This window comes from Parasteatoda tepidariorum, chromosome 2 (assembly GCF_982258835.1).
Source record: "Parasteatoda tepidariorum strain Cologne lab strain chromosome 2, Ptep-v5.0, whole genome shotgun sequence".
Taxonomy (NCBI): Eukaryota; Metazoa; Arthropoda; class Arachnida; order Araneae; family Theridiidae; genus Parasteatoda; species Parasteatoda tepidariorum.
Genome location: NC_141756.1, coordinates 13,219,097 through 13,242,387, shown reverse-complemented (window position 1 = coordinate 13,242,387; position 23,291 = coordinate 13,219,097). Strand labels below are relative to the sequence as shown.

The 23,291-nt window shown below is 26.5% G+C and overlaps 1 protein-coding gene and 1 long non-coding RNA gene across 5 annotated transcripts in view; both read left to right on the top strand.

Moving 5' to 3' along the window:
- The window catches only part of LOC107445627 (uncharacterized), a 626,385-nt gene that overhangs the window by 448,950 nt on the left and 154,144 nt on the right, over nucleotides 1–23,291 (top strand). Inside the window, exon 1 of one of the 4 annotated variants that reach the window (XM_071177175.2) lies at nucleotides 12,047–12,143. The exons of the other annotated variants lie outside the window; for them this stretch is intronic. Within the exon in view, the coding sequence (XP_071033276.2) occupies nucleotides 12,114–12,143 (30 nt within the window). The 5' untranslated portion in view covers nucleotides 12,047–12,113. Of the gene's footprint in view, nucleotides 1–12,046; nucleotides 12,144–23,291 lie in introns of those variants that run through there. 4 annotated transcript variants of the gene reach the window in all.
- LOC147814537 (uncharacterized) lies at nucleotides 19,324–22,402 on the top strand. The gene is made up of 2 exons (XR_015431278.1): nucleotides 19,324–21,699; nucleotides 21,762–22,402. It is a non-coding gene; the product is annotated as an uncharacterized LOC147814537 (long non-coding RNA).

Here is a 23,291-nt window from a genome sequence, read left to right as displayed (position 1 = left end):
TGCATTTTTTACTGAATCTAAAGTAATAAAATATATAATTTTGAAAACCAGAATTTTGGGTTAACCATTACCATGTGAACAAAAAAAATTTCCGAATGAATGGTTTAAATACCATATATATTGGAATTATTTACCAGAAATATGTTTATATATATATCAAAAATGTCATTACCATACAAGTACGGAAATTTTACCAGAAATATTTATGTCCGTGTGGTATAGAAATGTTGAAATCAAATTTTACAAGTTTAATACAAATTTAAAGAATTAAAGGATAATATGTCTTATAAATTATTTATAGATTAAAAATAATAAAATCTATTAAAAATAATAATAATTAATTTAAAATTTAAATTATAAAAATAAATGAATTTTAATTGCAATTTTAAAAAGACTGAAATTAAGATCCAAATTTTTAAGAAAAAACTAAATTTAAATGCTCATTCAAAAAAAAAATTTAAATACAGGTTGAATTAAAAATAAATACAACTTTAAGTCAAATACAGATTTTAAAAAAATTGATAATAAAAGTTATTAAAATGCAAATGTAAAAGAATTTAATAAATATTTTTAAAGTTATAGTTAAATGCAATTGTAAGAAAATTAAGAAATATTATTCATATTAAAAACATTTTAATAAAACTGCATAGTTAAAAATAACGGTATAATGCGTAAAACTCCTTTAGTCAGTAATTTTCACCGAAGAATTTTAGGAATGATTTTGGTAAAATTAACTATAAAATATGATTTTATAATGTGTGGTAAAATTTGATAACTGTTGTAAAATTTGGTAATTTTATCACCATACCTAAGAGCATAACATAATAACCCTTTTTTATTTTAAATTTGCATTTCTGCTCCGTATTTTTAAATGAGTGGTAATAAGTATTATAATTTCGCAAACCAGAATTTCTGTTATGGCGTTACCATATGACAGGGAAATTACCAAAAAAATGGATTAAATACCATATATTTCAGTTTTGTTAACCAGAGTTATGTATTTTTTATAGGACATGTTATTACCATACAAAACGGTAATTTTACCATAACTTTTTCTCCGTGTATATTGATATTTTTTCATGTACAAATTTGGGTGTTAAATATAATTTTGGCATCGTACCACTCTATGATTTGTTCGGCTTTAAGCGTTCCAGTACGCAATAGTACTAAATGTTTTCTTATTTTCTTCCAAACATTCACTTGCAAAGAAAGCTGTTAAATGTAAGTGCTTATACATTTAAAAAAAAGAAAGGTTTCTGAAATGTTTTATTGAATTAAACTATCAGCTTTGCTTTTAATACAGAAAAACGGAAAAATACTCTGAAAAACGTCATTCCATTTCACACTTGCGAAAAAGTATGACTATCTTTGTTTATTATTTTTGTTTGTCCGCTATAGAATGATTAGCACTTATTGCAGAATTTCAAAATAAAAATAATCTTTAATTTGGAGATAACGTTTAAAACAGTTTTGATTTCTTATTTGTCTTTTATTCCATATTTTAACTTATTGTTCCAACTAATTATGATGTACTCATTCACATTAAAAATTAATTAAAAAAATTTATTAGCTAATCGAGATCATGGTCAAAAAGTTATATTTTATTTGTATCATTAATAGTTATATTAATGATACATTTTAAAAAAATATTATTTTCGGGGTCTATTTTTAAAATATATAATAGGGTCTATTCTTAAAACTATGGTAACATATCTTATAAATTCTGAACTTTTTTATATCTTTCTCATCATTGCTTTTTTTTTTTTTGGCTAGCATTTTATTTTAAATTTATTTTTTTATGAAATTTTATGAGAGACTAACATGGAATAAATTCGTTGTGAACTTTATAAGCTACTGATAATAATTATAAGTTACTTATATCAGTATTTTTTTCTAAGAATTGCATTTATTACTTTTTAAACATTTGGTAGTATACCTGGATACGCTGAATTTTTCTTCTATTATTTTTTGTTTAAGATCTTTTAATACTCCATTTTTTTTTCAAGAAACAACGAGAAAAAATAACTACTAAACAAATATAACAAAATTATTAATTTTTATTTGTTTTAGTATTCATTTCTCCTTGTGTAACGTAAACGGATATTAGTTTTCATTGAATTTGTCTTTAACGAAGCAATTTTATTCCAGTGTTCGAATCAGAAATACTCTTTATTCGTTTGAGTTTTGTTCAAAATTAGAAGGATCTAGAAGGGGAATTTTCGCTTCTAACTATCAACTTTAATAAACACTATCAAAAAATTTATTTTATCTGCATTTGTAACAAAAAAAAGAATGCTGCATTCTATTTTATGCAGTTTTTTTTCCAACATGCAGTTTTTTAAAACATGTTCAAATGTTCCATTTTAATAAAATGTGATTTAATTTTATTTTGACATTTTTTCTTTTTCTTCATTTTTTAAAAAAACACGCGGCTTAAAATTTTTTAAGTATTTCATGTTTTTCCATAACACAATTATTTTAGTGATGTTTTTTAAAAATATGCACTTATCATGTTAGTATAAAATAAAGTTTCATTAAATTTTAATTTTTTTCTACCCTAATTTTTGAAGTACTTGATATTTTTTCATATCAAATTTATCTCTATAATTTTCAGGAATTATTCCTGAGATTTTTTTTTATCGTTTTAGTAGAATATGATCTTATTGAAAGCTAAAATGTTTTGAAACTTTTTTTCCTGTTTTCTTATAATACTTTTTTTTAGAATTTTGAAAGTATTTCATAATAAATTCCTTTCATTCTCCGAGAATCATTCTAAAGAAAATTTTTCAAATGTATACAAATTGTTTCTGTTGAATATAATATTATTAAATTTTACTGTTTAGTTTTAATTGTTGCCTTTATTTTTAAATGAAAACATACCGTTCAAAATTTTGTAAGTAAATAATATTCCCTTCAACATACCTCGAAATTATTCAAGTGATATTTTTCAAAATATATATTTATCGTCTTAATGGAATATAATCTTATTTAAGTTTGACATTCTTTTCATCTCCTTTTTTTTCTTAAAACAAAACACTTCTTTTTGGGTTTTGGAGTAATATTTTCTTCATAAAAACTTTTCCTTCAACTTCCATGAAAATCATTCTTCCAAAAATAGCAAAGTTAGAAAACTGTAATATGAACTAAAAGAATTCTAAAAATCTGAAAACTTTACTTTCCCCTCTGAATTAAACAGAGAAGAAAAGTATTTACCCTTTCAGAAACTTCACCAGTAACTCAAACCATTCATCTTGTTGTACTCAATCATGTTGAAAATGTTAATAGTGACAAAAACAATAAAATTCACCGAGCTTTTAAGTTTACATTTCTAACCCCCGTCCTCTTAAACTTGTTTATATCTTTTCTTCAAAGTCGTCTGCTTCTGTGCACTGAAGCGAACGTTAAAAAGTTAAACTCACGGGATTGTTTTCAGAGCTGTCAAACGATTTTATTTCGTTTTCCACCTTAATGTGTTCAGCTGTTGCGGTCTTTATTTTAGAACGTGAACCGGCGTCTTGTTTTATTTGGGTTTTCCATCAAAATGTCTTTTCGAATGCAAAAAAGAGGAGAGCAATCTGTTATTTGTTGGGTTGAGTTGTAATGTTTCTTTTTTTCTCGCTTGCAATATCAGTGCCATGTTAGAGTGATATTAGTTTCGAATTTATTTTTTTAGGATACTTGAAAGAGGTTTTGTTTTTGTATTTTATTTTTATTTTGATTTGTAACTTTGTGTCAAAAATAGTAACGTTCATATTGCATGAATTATATTTTGTTTCTCAATTTGCGTTTAAATGGGAAAAAAGGTTAAAGCTCTTTAATTAAATTTAAATTTATGAAAATATAAATCTTCAGGTGGTAGTGAAAATCAAATTCGCTGAAATATTATTTATAATTTTTCACTACATATTCACTTTTTTGACATAAAAAAACTATCCGCTTCAATATATCAAATTAAAAAAGTAACTTTTTTTATTTGATATCAAAGAATCATTAACGGAATTTTATATATATATATATATAATTCCGCGCCATCTGAAATATTATGCGCCATCTTGTTGGAATTGTATTGCTTTATTTAAAACGTGTACTACTTTTTCTCTTTCCTGCAACTTGAGAATAATTAACCATTGCTGGTCAAACCATGTAGACATCTGTACACGAGTATTTACATAATTATTATTCTAAAACACCATTATGATTCTTAGACGATTATGATAATTAAACACGTTTATGAGTCCTTAATGTTTACGATGCTCAAATCAATTTATAAATCTGAAATGATTACAACTTTTAAACCACTAATTTGATATTTAGCAACTTGCTTCAAACAAAAACACATTTTATATATCACGTTGGTTGTTTTATTGCTTTATTTAAAGCTTAAAACATTTTTCATTCTACACTGTAAACATGATTAACCATTGCTCGTTAAGCAGCGTAGACAAATTTGAAATAATAAAAAAAAAGAAAAGCTGGGAGCAAGCGTATATTTGGCTCTTTACAATGAATTTCTACATCTTTTGTTTTTTTTAATGCTCTCAATATAGTTTTTTCCCACTCTTTTTTTCGCCTAGACAATTTATAGTCTCAAGGCAGCCAATTTGTTAAATTCAATCAAACAAGCCAGTTTTTGATCTTGATAAATGATTCGTAGCATTTAAAAGATAGGGTACAGATTTAGATAATCATTCAAATTGTCTCTTAAAAAGAAATTATTTTCTCGTGATTCTTACAACATTGAATCCATACCTTTAGTAAATCATAGTTCTAATGATTCATCATCATTATCATAGTTGGCCAGGCAGCTCAATGTGGGCCAATGCCTTCCTCCGAAAATTTCTCCATAACGCCTTCCCATTTATCTTTGATCTCCAATTATTTTCGTTAATTACAAGAAAATCAGAATCAACCCATCTCACCTGCGGTCTTTTCCGCTTTCTTGTTTCAGTGGGCGTAAAAAGCAATATCTTTTTATTCCATTGCTATCACTCATTCGAATCACGTAAGCCATCTAATTTATTCTATTTATTTTTATGTATTTAATAATGTCAAGCTGTTTAAAAATCTTATACAGTTCAAAGTCAAATCTCTTTCTCCAGTTATTGTTTTCATTTACGCCACCAAGTATGCTCCTCAAAATCTTGCTCTTAAATATTGAGATACAATTTTGCTCCAATTTTGTCATTGTTCATTTTGTCAGACCTGACAAGAGTTTTGTAAATTAAGAACTTTGTTTTTCTAGAAAGAAACCTAGATTTAATAAATCTTCGCAGCCCTATTTGCCATATAGAGACGGTTTTTAATTTCGGGAGACATTAGTTTAAATAATTAGTCAATTTAATTTTCGTGTAATATAATTACAGTCCATTATCTTAAGCCATCTACTTTTTTCAGTGTTTAAACTTACAGTTTAAACTCTTAATATCATCCCGTTTTACAGTTCATGTTCGCATATATACTGTGTGACAGCTACAGATATCTTAGCCTATTGCTGGCATAAACATATAGCTTTAATAGAATAGCTTAAATGATATGCAACTAATTACTGATAGGCGACTATGCTATATTATGGTCTCATTACTAATTGTTCTGCATTATACAAGATTCACTATTGCATATTATGCGAGTATCATGCACACTATGTAGATTAATCTCACAGATGAATATATTGTGTTCAATTTATCGCAACAAATATTACTCAATTATTTTTTCAAGAAAAGTTATTTAGCATTTTTTTATCATCGTTTACTATGAATGTCAAGTCATTTCCGAGAAATACTATTTTCTAAATCAATTAATGGTTTCCTTTCTTGCTACAATGTTATATTTTACAAATTGTTATTATGAATGTATGAATGAATGTTATTATGTTATATGTTATTGTGAATGATAGAAATGGGTGGTTGTTGACTTCCACCGGTGAATGTTGACAATCACATAGTCACTTTGGTAAATGTCCGAAATATATACTAGGTCTAGTTAAGTGCCACTGCCAGGTATGAACTACAACAATGTTTTTTTAAGGTCAAGTGCCACTGTCCAGTATGCATTTTCCCGGTACTCCTAACACTTATGTTTCTCCTAATCTATCCTCAGCAGATGTTAAAATATCGAATAAATATAATAATATCAACCAATAAATTAATATCAAATCGGATATAAAAATTTTTCGAACATTCACATAAGCGACTATGTGATTGTTGACATTCACCGGTGAAAGTCGACATTCTCTTGATTTCGATCACTCACGGTAGCATATATATATTAGATTAATACCCGTTATTTGTTAGGTGTTAAAAATAATAAATAGTTAACGAATCGATATAAAATAACAATCACAAAAGTGAAAGGCATAAACAATTGTTAAAAAATGCAGAAAAATTCAAGATAAATTAATATTAATATTGTTACTATTTTCCCGTTCTGGTAAGTTTATATTATCAGATAAAAAATGACTTTTTAGTATTGAAGTCATAAAAAGAATCGATTTGTTAAGATCACTGGGCCACAAAAACAATACTATCATTCGCAGTCAATAAATAATAACATGTATTTATCACAATTAAATCTTTTTTTTGATAAATTTGTTTTTTAATATCTAACTTATCTTTACAATTAACTGAACATTACGTTAAAGTTTAGAAATAAACCCTTAAAAGGCGTTATAATAAATAAAAATAAACACATGGTTTCAGAAAAAATCGATAAACACATGGCTTAAAAAAATAATTCGGTTATGTCACAGTCACACACTGTCCCCGTTGGTTTTACTTGTACCTACATGTCATAATAAATCAACGATAAATATTTATTAAAGAACATGCAGAAAACTTCTTATAAATCTCGTTTTTGATTGAATAGAGAACATCTGGAGAACATCACTAAAATATTTTTCTTAATAATTAAAGAATTATTTCATTCACACCCATGCTCTCAATATTTTCGAAGTGCCTGCAGCTTAAAATGCAACGCTGCGTAGTGCAAATCTTATTAGAAAAGCTCGTTTTCTTCGCATCCGCGGACCAAGTTTAGCTTTTGAACGAGTTGTAGGTTTCTTTCTCCCTTTCAATGTTGGTCCCAGTATAAATGGTTCTGGATTTATAGGAACGACTCATAGACAAAATACCTCTTGTACCTTTTATTACATATTTTCTGTTGTGCACTTTGTATACTATGCAGATTTCCCACTTAACTTCTTATTTATATTTATGTCATACCGTTGATATAATGTATTAATATTCGTTTAATTAATTTCGTTGTATGTTATTTTCATTTTCGTTTAATTAACATGCTTTATTTCAATGTATTCGAAGACATTTCGGCGAATGAAATGGGCACACATTTTCTTTACCTTAAATGGTATTTATACATTTATGTCTGAAATTTATCTCCCATACTGAACCATTACAGATCCAACCATGCATAATCGCCAAATGCGAGAGAGATATCTCGCCATGTCTGGCAAATCCCTTTTCTCGGAAGTTGTAAATGACTCCATTTGGCATCACGGACCATGTCTGAAACCCAAAGGCAGTCAGCCAAATACTCCTCTGAGGGAAAAAGAAGAGGCAGAGAAAAGAAGGAAAAAGAGATGAAGAAGTAAAAGAGAGAGAGAAGTTCTCCCTTTGCTGTCTTTACGCCTGTCAGGATAGTTCGCGAAGTAATGTCCTTCCGGTGGAAATGGAGGGAACAGGTCATCAAACAACGAGATTTTGCTGGTCACGAAAAAGATTCCGATGATGCTTCAGCTTCCATATCGATTTCCAACTATCGATCACGAAAAGAAAAGTGGGAGGAATATTTCTTTTCTTTTCTCCCTATCATTTGTGTTGTTGTTGTTGGTGTTGTTGATTGTGGGGAGACGAGATGGTCCAAGGTCAGAATCTTTCAAGAATTGTTGATTTAAGTCTGGCAGGAGAAAAAGTATTCTTACCGAGAACTCTTAGGCTTATGTCTTTGGTTGATTTCGGAGATATCGATTACTTGAGTGTGGTTTAGAAACATCGATACTTATCAAAAATACCATTAATCTTAAAGAAGAGCGAGTTCTTGAAAAGAAAATTGTAAGAAACTTCTTTATTTGAGTACTTAATTGGTTTTTATAAAAAAGTACCCGTCTTTAATTTTTGTGTGCTTACAAAAGAAGCTTGTAAGAGGAGACTCAATGCACGCATTTGATTCTTTAGAACTTGTAAGTGAGAAATGTCGAGTTTCAGATCTTCCCGAAATTTCTTAAAAAGCGCTTTTCTAAAGAATAAAATGGAATCATCATTGGCCGAGTAAACATCGTGGCAGTTCAGTCAGCGAATTTTCGCTGAACAATAAATGACAAACACACAGAATTCCGGACAATTAATATTCTCTACAATTGTAAATTCGTTAATATTTAAGCTTGCAACCTTATTTTTAGCTTCAAGGATTGAAGTCGTTTTATGAGCATTTATTTTGCGAAAAGCACCTTGTTATACTGCTATCACCAAGCATTTTTTTTTTTTTTTTGGTTCAGTTTTAATAACACTTACCAAGACATCGTTACAAATCGTTATTTCACAGCAACCATTTGGCTCGTTTTCAATTCTCAAACTCTATCTGATTCATCAAATGTTTAACAGCACGCTTTTTCGATTCTGTTATGAATTTTAGAACACAGAAACGTCTGTATAAGAGTTCAGTTTAAAGGTTTTAAGAAATATATCCATCTCTAATCTGACATTTGCCTACAGAGAATTCGCCTACTAACCTACAGAAAAATTAAATGCGTATAAATTTAACTTCTTGCTCTTCTCGGTGTTAAGCAATTATAGTATAAAACTACTTCAATGCTTGGTCAACAATTACGTGTATGACTTAGGAATTTCCAAGTCAAAATTCGATCGAATATTTCCTTTTCCTGGACACAATGTTTTATATTCAAAAATACAGATTTATTTACAATTCTCAGAGGATTTTCAAACGGGTTCTACTGAAAGCAAAAATACTGAGCAAAATCATACAGCAAAATCATAACTAGATACAGAAAAAAATTGAAGTTTTAATTACAGCCTTCAGTGAGTGGATCTATGGGTAAATTTCATGAGAATGTTGGTCACATGGCAAGAACTGCATCATCGCATGAATGAATTTCATCATGTAACCAAGAATTCCCATATACGGCAACTGTAAGGGCTATAAATAAGAAATGTATTGTTTCTGCATCTGAAATTTTTCTGATTTATTTATCTTATTTTTTAAAGAAATTTTCAGAAACCAGAAAGAACTATGAATAGTTTTGTATCAATATTTATTTTAGAAAACTTTTTGTTGGAATTTAAAATAATTTTAATAGAACCTATGATAAAAAAAAAATTATTTATACAGCAATGGACAATTCGTTCACTAAAAAAAATTTTTTTATTCACTCATTTCATTTGCCTTATTTATCGTACACTTTCTATTTTAATGCATCCTTCTAAAAATAAAGATCCTTCAAAGTATAAGAAAAGCTCATTATTTCCCTTCCTTATTTATAAGACAATATAAAGGATAGATTTCAATCTCGAAACTTTAGAAATACCTTTACTTAGAATTGAAAGTAAATTAAAAGTTGAAGAAATTAAGAAACTGAGCTGTAGGTTTATCGAAGCTTTGTTTGTCTTTATTTATCAATAAAAAGAATTAATTTGCGAGAAAAAAATGAGATCCTATTTAAAGGTATTTAATTTTTCTTCAAACATTCTCTTCGGTAATGTTTTTTAGATAAGTATGGTGTTATTTAAACATTTAAATAAAGAGAAAGTTAATAAACTTGTAATAATCCATAAGTTCTCGCTCTCCTTTTTTAAAGATAGTTCTAAAAATGCATCGTAAGCATACTGGAATTATTTTTAACACACTGTAAAGAATTAGTTTAAAAACGTTTGCATTTTACAAGCGTTTTAAATAACAGCAAAAAGATTTTGGAAATTGCATTTTTTACAGATTTCCTTGAAATTCCATGATTAATATTTATTTGCGAAATTTTCTTCAAAAATAATCATTTGGAAAAAAAGAAAATATTAAATATAACTTTCATAATATCCTACAAATTATCATGTTGTTTCGTTGAACATTGTCTAAGAATCTTAAATAGATTCAGTTGCTGAAATGGGATTGGTAAATATTGTATGTTTGTCGAGCTGGATATGAATGCAATTAACTGTCTACAAATGAGTTTTTTAAGGTAAATATATTCATTAATTTAAGTCTTTAACTCTAAGTAAAGATATAACCGTCTTTTACTTTATCTTTAGTGTAATAATCTGCTACTTTATGCTAAAATAAATTTACCTTATAGCAAATCTTTCGGATTACTAAATATAAACAAATTGATCACAGATGTAAAATTTAAGATCAGATTATTGAAAAGTAATTTCAAACAGAAACTTTAAAATGCAAATTAATAAATCAAAATGTTTATAAACAAGAAAGTTCTTGGATTTTTAAATCAAGCCATTAAATGAAATTTTGTGAAATAGTAGTTGTTTAAATTCGTATTTTTGGTAATTCCTTTACACCTCTATCGAAATGTTTTACCGAAAATTTTGTCATTTGATATGATTATTGTGCACTTTTAAATACCCAATTTGCAGTGAACATAGTTCTAACATAATTATGAACAAAGAGCTAATTTCCTATGATGCCTTTATTTTTCTATAAAAGAGTTTTATATTCATTTGCATGTGGCTTAAATTATTAACTTCAAAAGAATGAATTAATCTATATTTTACCCTTCTGAATTTTTTTTTAAAGTTTTAAGTTTCTTTTTCTTTGTTCTGTATTTAGCCGACTTCGAAAAAGTTTTTTGAACAGTTAAAAAATGTGGAACAATTAAAAAATATAAAATAATATCTCTCCAAGCTCAATATATTTTATTTACGTCTAACAGTATACAGTAATAAGAAATGAAATTTTATAAATGTTTTAGTATAACAAATAAAATTCTATAACAGTTTTATTTAATTTCAAAATGTTAGGTCATAATGATTTAACTGAAGAAAAAAATACATTAATTATGTTATTATGCTCCTTATATTTTGCTTAGGTTACAAAAAAATATTTTAGTGAATTGAGAGATAATATATGCACATAATAATAATAATTTAATAGCAAATAACAAATTAAATAAAATGTTTAAATTTAGAAATTTACTTTGATAACTAATAACAAATCTAAGTTAAGTAGTTTAACGGTTTTTATAATTATTCTTGGTGGACTTCAAGCAAAAGTTATGTTAAAATAAATACATTAAAAAAGAATATAAGTTAATAAACTGATAGAGAATAAAATATAATTATTAAAAAAATTTCACTTACTTAAATATTTTAAATCAAGTAAGTTTAAAAATTTTAGGAATTTAAAAAAAGGGGACAAAGGGTTTCTATCAATACTTTGAAAAGTATAATCTATTAATTTTAGGAACGTCAATGTTTTTAAAATCTTAAACTAAAAACAATTACAAACAACACTTAATTTTTTAACCTTTTATATATTTTCTGATTTAACATACATGATATTGAATATGTTCTTAAGATTAAATAGGGGAAGATCAGATGATTTTATGCGTTTTTACCAAAAGTATTTTTCGATGTTTTTTCAATATTCATTGTTATGAAAACATACTTTTAAATGAATTTATTTTTTGGAAATATTGAGTGCCATTTTTTTTTTTATTTAAAGACATACTGACATTAAATTTTTCTCATGCTGAGTCCTAACATCAGGAAGTAAAGATTATTCGTGTACATGAATATCGTGTTGTTAGAATTAGCAATTCTAATGCTTTCTCAGACGCCAGCTTTATGACGTGGTCTTATTTTGCTGAGCATTTTGACGTTCAATCTGTATTCACAGACATTGATACATTCTGTTTTCTACCCTTGACGTGATTGTTTATTACTCTTTAACATTCCACTCCACTAAAAATTCGGTTAAAAAAGTGCAAAACATTAAAAACATTATTTTGTGCATTTTTTTTCTATTTTTTTGGGTACTAAAGTTACGAACATAAGTACAGTACTTTATAAAAACGTGCAACTTTTATACGGATTTTGTTTTTAACCACTATTCATAGAGAAGACCCATTGTTTTTAAAAAGGATGTTTAATACTAACTACAGCCTTTTTAAGGTAAGTTAAGAAATATCACTTTTTCAATTTCAGTAAAAGTTTTTTGGATTAAAAAAAATATTCTTATGGAAAAACAAAATCTGTTTTGTGCTATTAGTAATTTCCCTCCAATACAAATATATCGTGGTTTTAAAAAGAACACTTAATTAAAAAATCTTAAGATTATGTTTTTGTTATACCTAACCTAAATAAAATTAACTTTTTATCCATATTATAACTGTTGATTTTTATCGATTATTGTTGATTATTGATAATTGTTGATGTTTATATTGTGATTATTGATAATTGCTGATATTGTTGACTTATCTCGAATTTTATTTCGAAGTATTCGCATAATTTCATTTGAAGAATATTGATTACCGTCATGTGGGGCTACTTTGTGCAGGATTTCGCAGTTTTTGAACTTTGACATGTAAAAAAACTATGTTAATTCAAACTTTAGTAAAATTTATTGATATTATATTCATAACTGGACTCAGACTAGTGAATTTGATCAATATTGGCATTATTTGTATGTAATATTTGCAAATAATAAGTCAAAACATACCTTGCACAAAGTAGTCCCCAAAAGGGGCTACTTTGTGAAAGGGGCTACTTTGTGCAGCGATAGGAATTCAGTTTAATAATCACGTTTTTAGTAAAATATTGATATAAAATTGATAAAAAAGTTAATTATTGACATTTTTAATAACGAAAACATCAAGATATGTAAAGATATTAGCTTGAAAATAATTTTCAGCGTTAAAAAACCATTTTTTATAAATAATTTTTTCTTATAAAGGATGTTTATTTCAAAACATTTGAGTTTAAACAAAAGGAAACCATATACATTTTTGAACATTGAAATAGATGAAATTTCAAAAATAATAATTATTACATATTCATTAACATTTATAATATTGATAAATTTGAACATAACGTGCTTGAATGAACATGACAGAATTTGCTCTTCAGTTTCTGTCAAAATCGCCTGATGTCCTATAAAATATATTTTATGTGTTAAATCGTTTGATTAATTCATTGAAAAATCCTTGTAGAAGAAAAATAATAGTTTACCAGCACGTTTCACGTTTTTCTTGTGAATTTTATTAGAGATAGTATTTCTGTGGATTTTGTACTTCCGAGAAACTTCTGCAATCGACATACCACCAGCAACTGCTTGCAAGCATTGTTGCAGCTTTTCCAAAGTGTAATCATGGTAGTTTCTCGTTCCAGGTATTTTTTTATAACGTCTGACCATTTTTCTGTCGAAAAAAAAATGAATGAAACTTTGTACAAAGTAGCCCCACAGTGCATTTTTTTTCATTTTCCGTTTGTTTGTCATTAATTTTCAAAATTTTTTAACGCTAACATGATATAATTGTTTATTAATATACAACTAAAAAATTTTGCACTTACGACAATTGTTTTATCAACGCCTTTGCATTTCACAGCTAAATTTTCCAAGCACACTTTTCGACGTCCGACGCTCTCGGAAAGTTGTTGACATTGGATAAACAAAACACACTCTGAGATTATTTTAAAATTCGAAAAAATGTTTGTAGCAATAGAGGAGACTTCTATCTTCAAATTCCACTAATTTTTAACTTGAAAAAAACGTAATAATGAAACGTAATACGTACTTGAAAAGTGCTAAATTCGAATTTGCACAAAGTAGCTCCACATGACGGTATTAATTTAAATTAAGAATTAGTTAAGAAATAATATTTACCTAAAAGAATAAATTAAAAGTTATTTTGATAAAATTAAAAAAAGATAATCTTATTCAGTAATAAATTTATTTCAAGTACATACTCTAAATATTAATCACTGAATTCAATGTATTTTCAAAAGAATTGAATGATTAATTAACTTGAAACGAATTTTGTAAAAATTAATCGTTTTGAAGTTTTTTTGTGTTCTAATCGTATTTTAAAATATATCACAAATTATCGCATTGTTGGAATCTGTATTTCGTCGTACCAATTAATTAAATACTATATTTTATAATATGTTTTTCAGTTTATAAATGTTAGTTGAAATCAGAACAAGTTATGAATAATTGTTTAATTAATTCAAAAAAATTATTACAAGTTTTATGAATAAGAATGCATTCATAAAACTTGCTTCAGAATGTAGCTATTCTATACAAAAATTTCATTATTTTAATAAAAACGTAACGTACAGCTATTTTATAAAAAGTGTATAAATAAAATGCAAAATGTAGATTAATCTTTTGACTTAAAGCAAAACATAAATGAATAATTATCTCACTAATTAAAAGTCTTCTGTACAAATCGTATGAATAAAAATATTACAATTTATTCAAAAGATTAAGAGACATTTTATATTTTATGGATATAAAATACAAAATGTTTTGTGAGGATTTTGAAGAATCCGTAGCAAATTCAGTTAGGAGTTTGAAATATTGACGTACAAGGAAGAACAAGGAATATGAAGTATTACATCAACAGAAGATGAGTCAAGTCAGATAGTGTGATATTGGAAATGTGAAAAAGAACGAGGAAAAATAGAACAGTTCGTGATCTTATTCTGGATATGGTTTGTATGTGGTCCATGCTCGAGTATATTTTTAAAACAAGAATATTACACTGTGAAGTCTTAGTAAATACGCTGGGGTAAGTGAAACATTAGTATATAAAATAAATATATAAAATAAAGAGATAAAATGAATAGATAAAATAAATATATTAAATAAATACATAAAATAGATTTATAAATCAAATATATAAAATAAACTTATAAAATAAATATATAAAATAAATATATAACATAAATATGTAAAATAAATATATAAAATAAATGTATGAAATAAATATATAAAATAAATATATAAAATAAATATATAACATAAATATATAAAATAAATATATGAAATAAATGTATAAAATAAATATATAAAATAAATGTATTAAATAAATATATAAAATAAATGTATAAAATAAATATATAAAATAAATGTATAAAATAAATATATAAAATAAATGTATAAAATAAATATATAAAATAAATGTATAAAATAAATATATGAAATAAATGTATAAAATAAATATATAAAATAAATATATAAAATAAATGTATAAAATAAATATATGAAATAAATGTATAAAATAAATATATAAAATAAATATACAAAATAAACACGTAACCGTGAATGACCGAAATCAAGAGAATGTCGACTTTCACCGGTGAATGTCAACAATCACATAGTCACTTTGGTGAATGTTCAAAATATTTGTTATATCCGATTTGATATTAATTTATTCCTTGATATTATTATAATTATTTGATATTTTAATATCTGCTGAGGATAGATTAGGAGAAACATAAGTGTTCGGAGTACTGGTTAAATGCATACTGGGTAGTAGCACTTGACCTTAAAAAGATATGGATGTAGAGTATACCGGGCAAATGTGTAACGGGCAGTGGCACTTAACTAGACCTGGTATATATTTCGGACATTTACCAAAGTGACTATGTGATTGTCAACATTCACCGATGGAAGTCAACAACTACCCATTTCTGTCATTCACAGTAACATATATATAAAATAAAATCAGCTAACATATTAGTTTATCTCCTTCATCGATTTTGATGTGAATTTTATTTTCTAAAGTGTTTTTTTATGGAAAATATGAACTATAAATATCCTATTCCAGCCATATAATTTCGCTTTAAAACATCTATGATAAGTTACTTAACATTTTGGATTTGCCATACACATGCTAATTAATATAGGATCTAATCACCCTTTAAAGGAAAACCTATTTTTTATTATTTTCAAATAAATCTATATAAGCCGTATTTAACTATCATATATTTTTGATAATTACAAAAGCACGAAAAATTGACCTTATCTGAATAAATAAGGAAAGTAATTGCTTTAAATAAACAAATAGTAATACGATTGATCAAGTAAAGTATGTTTTCTTGCACTTTTTATACACAATTTATAAACTAAATTGTTTGTTTTATTTATATAAAAGATAATTCCAAAATCAACAACATATTAAGGAAAACTTACAGTATTCCGATAAAGCAAAAATTCTAATTTTTCAAATGCTTTAAGTAACAGTTTTTCAACATTAATCAGTTAATAACAATTGTTTTGAAACAATAGTATAATCTTTTCTGGAATTAAAGCACTTTATATTTTCCCTATAATACTGATCATTAGCAAAAGTGAATCAAAACTGATTTATAGTTTTTAATTTTGATGTACCAATATGTTTTTTGTTTGGTATTTTTTAACAACATTCTAAGAGTGAAATTGCAATTGGGTATTTGCACTTCAGGAAGAAGAAGACCTCCCATACTCACACATGTGACCTATGACGTCACCGCCAGCTAATCTTTATCAGCAAAATGGTGTGTTAAAGTTAAGCTAAGTTTCTCTACATAAGTAAGAATGATAATTAACAATGAGTTAATTAAATATAGAGTAATATCACACATCGAATTAGTTGAAATATAATACTTTCTCGCCTACTTCTTTTACTTAACTAGGATTTATTATTTCTTTATTACTTTATGGAAACCGATATTTATTTTTGTTTTGTGTACCTGGCAACTTCGATGCATAATTAGTTTGTTTATGTTCCACATGGCTTCGTGCGTGTTTTTGTGATAGGTTTCTATGTAAATATATAGTGAAAAAATTGAAATCTTCGAGAAAGAATCTTTATGAAAGAATTTAGAATGTGCCAATTAAGAGAATTAATACTTGACGAGCTTGGTTTACTCTAAATGGAAAGAACAGTTGCTAACGTAAACAAATGCCACGTTTCAACAACCATTCAGGTTCGAGATACCCACACTACGTCACTTTCAGGTATCCCATTGTGCAAACTCGTTTCGTGCATATTTGTTTTTGAATGCTTCTGCGTATAAATTAGATATTAAAATATATGTTTTAAAAAAGCATACTGGGGAAGCTCCGTAACTTTTTCTACATTGTATATAAGCCACATGCAGCTAATGAAATATATATAAGCTGAATGTGGAAAAAAGTAGTATGTATTCATCTATGTATTTTAAATAATATCATTTTACAAAATTTATGTTTAAAATTTTAGATATCATCAGGAATAAATAATTGTTTTTTCACACTTTAATGATCAAATATATGTATTTCAAAAAGAAAATCACAAAAATGCTATTTTAGCTTAACATGTTATTTATTTGTATATATTGGGTGACTGCATAATTTTAAAAATACATGGTTTTTCAAATTAACATGTTGGAGGATTATTGGAAATATAATTTGACACCAGTGACAAATTATTTTTGTTTTGCGCCATTATAACGATCAAAAATATACTTTTATTCGAAAAACTGAAAGGATTAATTTTAGTTTAGTACAATATTTTATGGTTTTCTTATAACGCTGTAGCCTTTTGTGATTTTCGGCTTTTTGTAATATTTACGTTTAAAATAAGGAGATTATGTAACATTTTTTAATTCTTTGTTCGAAAATGGGTTATTAATAAAATTTTCTTCTTAGGCTTTTTTATATAAACCGATAATTTTTTCACGTTCTTTTATGAATGCAAAAAATGTCTGAAAAGAGGTATCGTAACAAAGATGTTCACATAATATTCAAGAATGTTTCTTCTTGGTAATAATTTTTTCACGTACTTTTATGAATGTAAAGAATGTCTGAAAAGAGGAATCATAACAAAAATGATCAGATAATATTCAGGAATGTTTCGTTTTGGTAATAATTTTTTCCACTTACTTTTATGAATGCAAAGTACGTCTGAAAAAAGGAATCATAACAAAAATGGTCAGGTAATATTCTGTAAAGTTTTGTCTGATTAATAATTTTTTTCACGTAATTTTATGGATACAAAGAATGTCTAAAAAGAGGAATAATAACAAAAATGTTCAGATAATATTCAGGAATGTTTCGTTTCGGTAATAATTTCTTCCACTTACTTTTATGAATGCAAAGTACGTCTGAAAAAAGGAATCATAACAAAAATGGTCAGGTAATATTCTGTAAAGTTTTGTCTGGGTAATAATTTTAAAAGGACAAAAAAGTAAACATTATATAATATACACAAAACTGAAAAGTAAATTTAACCGAATAAATGCCATGCTCTAAGGTATCATAATAAAATTACTAAACTTTAAAACATTTACAGAATTTTATCACGTACAATAAAAACCATATTTTATTGCTAACAATAGCAAAATCATTATCAAAACGCTTCTGGAAAAATTACCGAGCTTTTTGTTGTTCCTACAGAGCCTAAAATATAATAAATTTTGCCATATTCCAGTAGTTTTGATGATGCCTTTTTTCAATGTAAAAGTATGTAAATAGTGTAATATTTAATCGTTTAGATCATCTATAACTTAAGAATTTGAATTTCATTTTACTTATTTGAATAACACTAGCATTCGGACTCAAGTATTTTTAACATCAATTCCCTTGCGTTTCAACATTTAAGTATTTTAATTCAATAGAATTTTACAAACTTTATTACAATTGAAATCTGAATCAAATGCAGTTAAAATTAATTTGAAAGTGATAGTGGAACTTAAATAGTCTAAGGAATCATTGATGGTTTAACTATTTTATCTTTATTATTAAAGAAAGAAAAAGATTGCGAGTATCATTAAGCGGATAAGGAAAAATAAAAAATTCTTTATAATAAACATGCCTACAATAAGAAGGAAAAAACATAAAAAAATAAAGTAAAAGAGAAAGAATAAGAAAAGGAAGTTCAAAAAGAGTGAAACAAGCAAAAAAAAATTTCAGAATAAAAGCACCTGTAATTTGTGTAAAAAAATAAAATGATATATATCTTTCATCACTCGTTTTTCTACAAAAAAAAAGTGTAAACAACAAAGAGTCACATATTATAACAACAAAAAAAGGACGACGGAAAAAAAAATTCCCCGTCTTCTGTAAGTGTTCCTCAAATAATGTTTATACTAGCGCAACGCCTTCAAAAGACTTTTCCAGACGCAAGACTGAATTGCCTATTCAACTTTTATGTATAGAATATCTTTCATGGGGCCCATGGAAGAAATCTTTCCCGCACGACATATTTCCTTTCACGCAACAGAATAGAGACTTTTTAGCCCATTGGAAAATAAACCTCGCTAACAGCTCCAGCGCCACCTGTCGACAATCAATAGCGACTTTAGAATTTAGAATCAAGACAGCTTCAGTCAGAGGCTGGCAGTGCTTAGGGCGAGTAATGTCGCCGAATTTGCGGCGCTACATTCAAAGTGAAAGTTTTTCGTTTGCATTATCATTGAATGTGTTGCAAAAAAGGAATATTGACTCGCATCCTATTTCAGTGATTTGTGCACAGTTGTAACTGTTTTTGGATTTAACATTTTGCGAAATAATTTTTTTAGATTTTAATCCACATGTGCTCAATTGATACATTTGAAGTTTATTGAAAGTAAACAGTGTTAATTATTTGGCTTGAGGATACTTCTACTTTCCGTGGATGTCAGTGTAAATATATTGTACATTACGAACGGATAAAACAGTTCTTTTTCCAAGTATCAATTCGAAAAGTAATTGTATTTAACCGAAAGGATTATTTCCGTTGAGAGAGCTTGTTTAGTTCTAGTGACAGATCCTGCAACTGAGAAGCATCACCGGTTTAAGTGAACTAAACCTGCTTTTATTTGTCTAGACTGTCTATCAAACCGTTTAATTGTCTTGTCTACGAAGGATTATACTCATAAATTGGATTTCAGCTATTTTTTAGTGCTAGTATTTTATGCGTAATTTTGAAGATTTATTTGGGCTCAATAGAATTTAGTGGATAAAACAATCACTTATTTTAGTTTAAATTGGTGAGTATATCTGTTTTGTTTTTTTAAAAGTTACATTTATTTATAACATAATAAAAAGGTATGTAAAATTTTTAAAAGGAATGTGTTTCAGTAAATGTATTACAATTTAACAAAAAATTAAAAATTGCTTTCATCATCTTTCAATTTATGTGATCGATAAATAGGAATGTTTAGGGGGGAAATTCGCGATTGCTTTTATTTATTTATTTATTTTTTAATTTATCAAGTTCAAAAAATATTGTAACGTAAACAAACAATGAAGCTGTAAAAGATTTATGTTAGTTTTCTTAACATTTATAATAAGTATAGAAATAAAAATCATCGTATTTGCTCTTTAGAACAAGGTCGTTTTAGGATTTTATTGCGATATTTTAAATCGTCATTAATTCAACTATTTTTGCTTAAAAACAAACAAAATAATATAGTACACAATATATTTTCTGCTATTTAAAAAATAAATTGCAATAGTATACTATAGTAATAAAAATATTTATTGTTATTTAATGAGACATATTTGCAATACGAAGTTTTAAAAATATGCATATAGAAGGATTGTTATTTATCTATAACATACATGCAAAGAGAAAAGTAGTCGATGTCTCTGTATCCAAAAACCCATAACGTAAGCGTAACCGTAATTTTCCAAATTTATTGTAAAGTTATTTGTATATAAAGATTTATTGTATAATAAACCGTATTGACAACAATAAAGTAGTAATAAAAGCATTACAATGACGTAATATTGAACAAACCTGAAAAAATATAAAATTTTACGCGTTGATGCTGTCCTATGTACTACGACAACTACATAACCTTGACTATCTTATCAACTATTTTATTTCACTATAACATCATATCATCTATAATAAATAATATCGCACGTTTACGTTATTAAATTATAGAGACGACAGTTTAAATCTATAAAAGGTAACAGAAAATACTGCACTTGCATGATTATTTAAACCGGTAAATACGCCTAATCACTTGATCCAAAATATCAATTTTAAAACCCTGCGACAAGGAAAAAAATTAAAAAGAAAAACCAATTCACATAGAAATTAAAAAAAAAAAAACACCTGCAATGATGTGTATTATGGGGTAGCTTCAATTTAGCGGTTAGCTAAAAACATTAAAAATATATTCCACGCGAAGTTCTTTCAGTAAATAACAATGAAATAATATTAATATTTTATCATAAAAGTATCAAAATCTTATTTTTGACTGGACATTTTTGTAGTTTATTTAAAATATTAAAATATTTCACTACTCTAAATCTATTTGTTTTGACTTTTTGAGATTGCAAATTTAATAGAAAAATAATGAAAAATCATTCTTCAATTTAAAGAAGATGCTGTGTATTGAATGTGCATTCCATTATAAAGTAGTAATTTTACATAAGTGAAAAAAAAGTTGTAACAACAATTCACTAAAATGCTCTTGTATTAAGAAATAAAATCCATTATAAATAAATCAACTAGTAAAAATCAATACTAGTAAAACACTAAAATTCTCGTGTCTACTCTTTGGAATGAGTTCCATTATAAAATAGTCAATTTGAAAAAATCAATAGTAGTAATTCACTAAAAATGCCGAGTTTGTAGTATTATTAACTAATGAAATGTAATAGAGTAGCGTACAGTAATTTTTAAATTAAATTTACAGTACAGTTTTTTATTCTTGCAATCATTACATTGTTATTTTATTCAAAAAAATCATTCCCACTTTTTTTTTTGTTGAGATTAAATATTTTAAACAATTATTCTAGAAATCTATGAAAAGTTTAAATATAACTAGTTCGTAAATAATTATTTTTATGTATCCAAATGTTTTTAAAAATGAAATAATGGAAAAAGATTATACAAAGCGTTTGTTTTAAAAGTTATTTTAAAGTAAATAATAGTTTTTGAAATAAAGCAATTTTCTATAACAATAAGACAAAGCAAATTAAATCTGCATTTGAAATACGATTGAAAAGCGTCTGAAGTTTAGAAAAAAAAAACATATGAACTCAATATATGCCAAAACACTGTTGGAAAAAAAACTTTTATTTTCATCTCAGCACGATTTCCACTTTCTTTAAGTTGGCGATTTCTAAAAAAAAACTTCCTTGATTGTTTGCTTCCTTTTTAACCCCATCAAAACATTCGAAGACTTTGGATGTACGCCAAACTAAAAAGCCGTCACTTCAAATGAAAACAAATGATTCAACTGCTGAGCGAAATGTATAAAGAAGGAGTGTTTAGAGAATGAGAAAAAAAAACAATAACAAACAGAAAAGAACAGACAAAAGATAATTCTTGAAGGCGTTTTGAAAGATATAAATTGTACCATTAACCCCATTTACATTCCTCTTTGCGCCGCTGATGCAGTGTATTAACCATCAAGCTGTAAATCTAAACCTTGCCTAGAATTTTTCTTTTGTGTTTGCTTAACACTCTAAAGAAGATTAGAACACTTGTTTATATTCCTGTTTTCCGTGAATAATTTGTTCGTAAAGTATGTGTTTCTCTTTACGCTAATGTTTTCTGAAAGTAACTTTTCTCTCATAATTTTGTATTCACAGTTTGGATTCCAAATGTAAAGGAAAGTGATTTGTATAACGCTTTTTTTTCCACACAAACAACGCCATAAATCATTTTCTGTAATGCTTTTAAAATTGTACATTCGTATTCGTATAGCTTTGAAATCGTTTGATTGAATTCTGTTTTTAAATAAATTTGGATTTTCATTCTTGAAATTTAATCGTTTGCATTTATCATTAAAATCGTTTGCGATCTTGTATTTAATTAAAATTGTATTTGTAGTCTCGTATTGAATTGAAGTTCGATTTGCATACTTGAATTGAAGTTAGATTTGCAATTTTCGTCTGTATTTAACAGTGAAATTGTTTGATATCTTGACAATTGGCGAAATTGGACTTGTATTTTGTTGATTAAATCGTCTGCTATGTGCTCGTACAAACCTGTACAGCTTTGAAATGCTTTGCGCTTATTTTAAATGAAACTAGTTATTCATTCTATTAATTGAATCGTTTGTTACACATAAGTTTATTTCACCTAAAAAATGGCTTTAAATAAAATTAAATTTATCATGCAATCAATATGATTATTTACTAAATTCAATTATAACTTATTACGATTTTGAAACCGTTTGCAATTCTTTATTCAACTGAAATTGAATTTCATTAAACTAATTAAATGTATTTAGTTAATACATTAATATTTTGAATCTCAAGACAATTGCAATGCGTATTAAATGCATAGGCATATTATTTCAGCTAATTACGAAAAATATATATAAATCGACAAAAAAAAATTCACATTT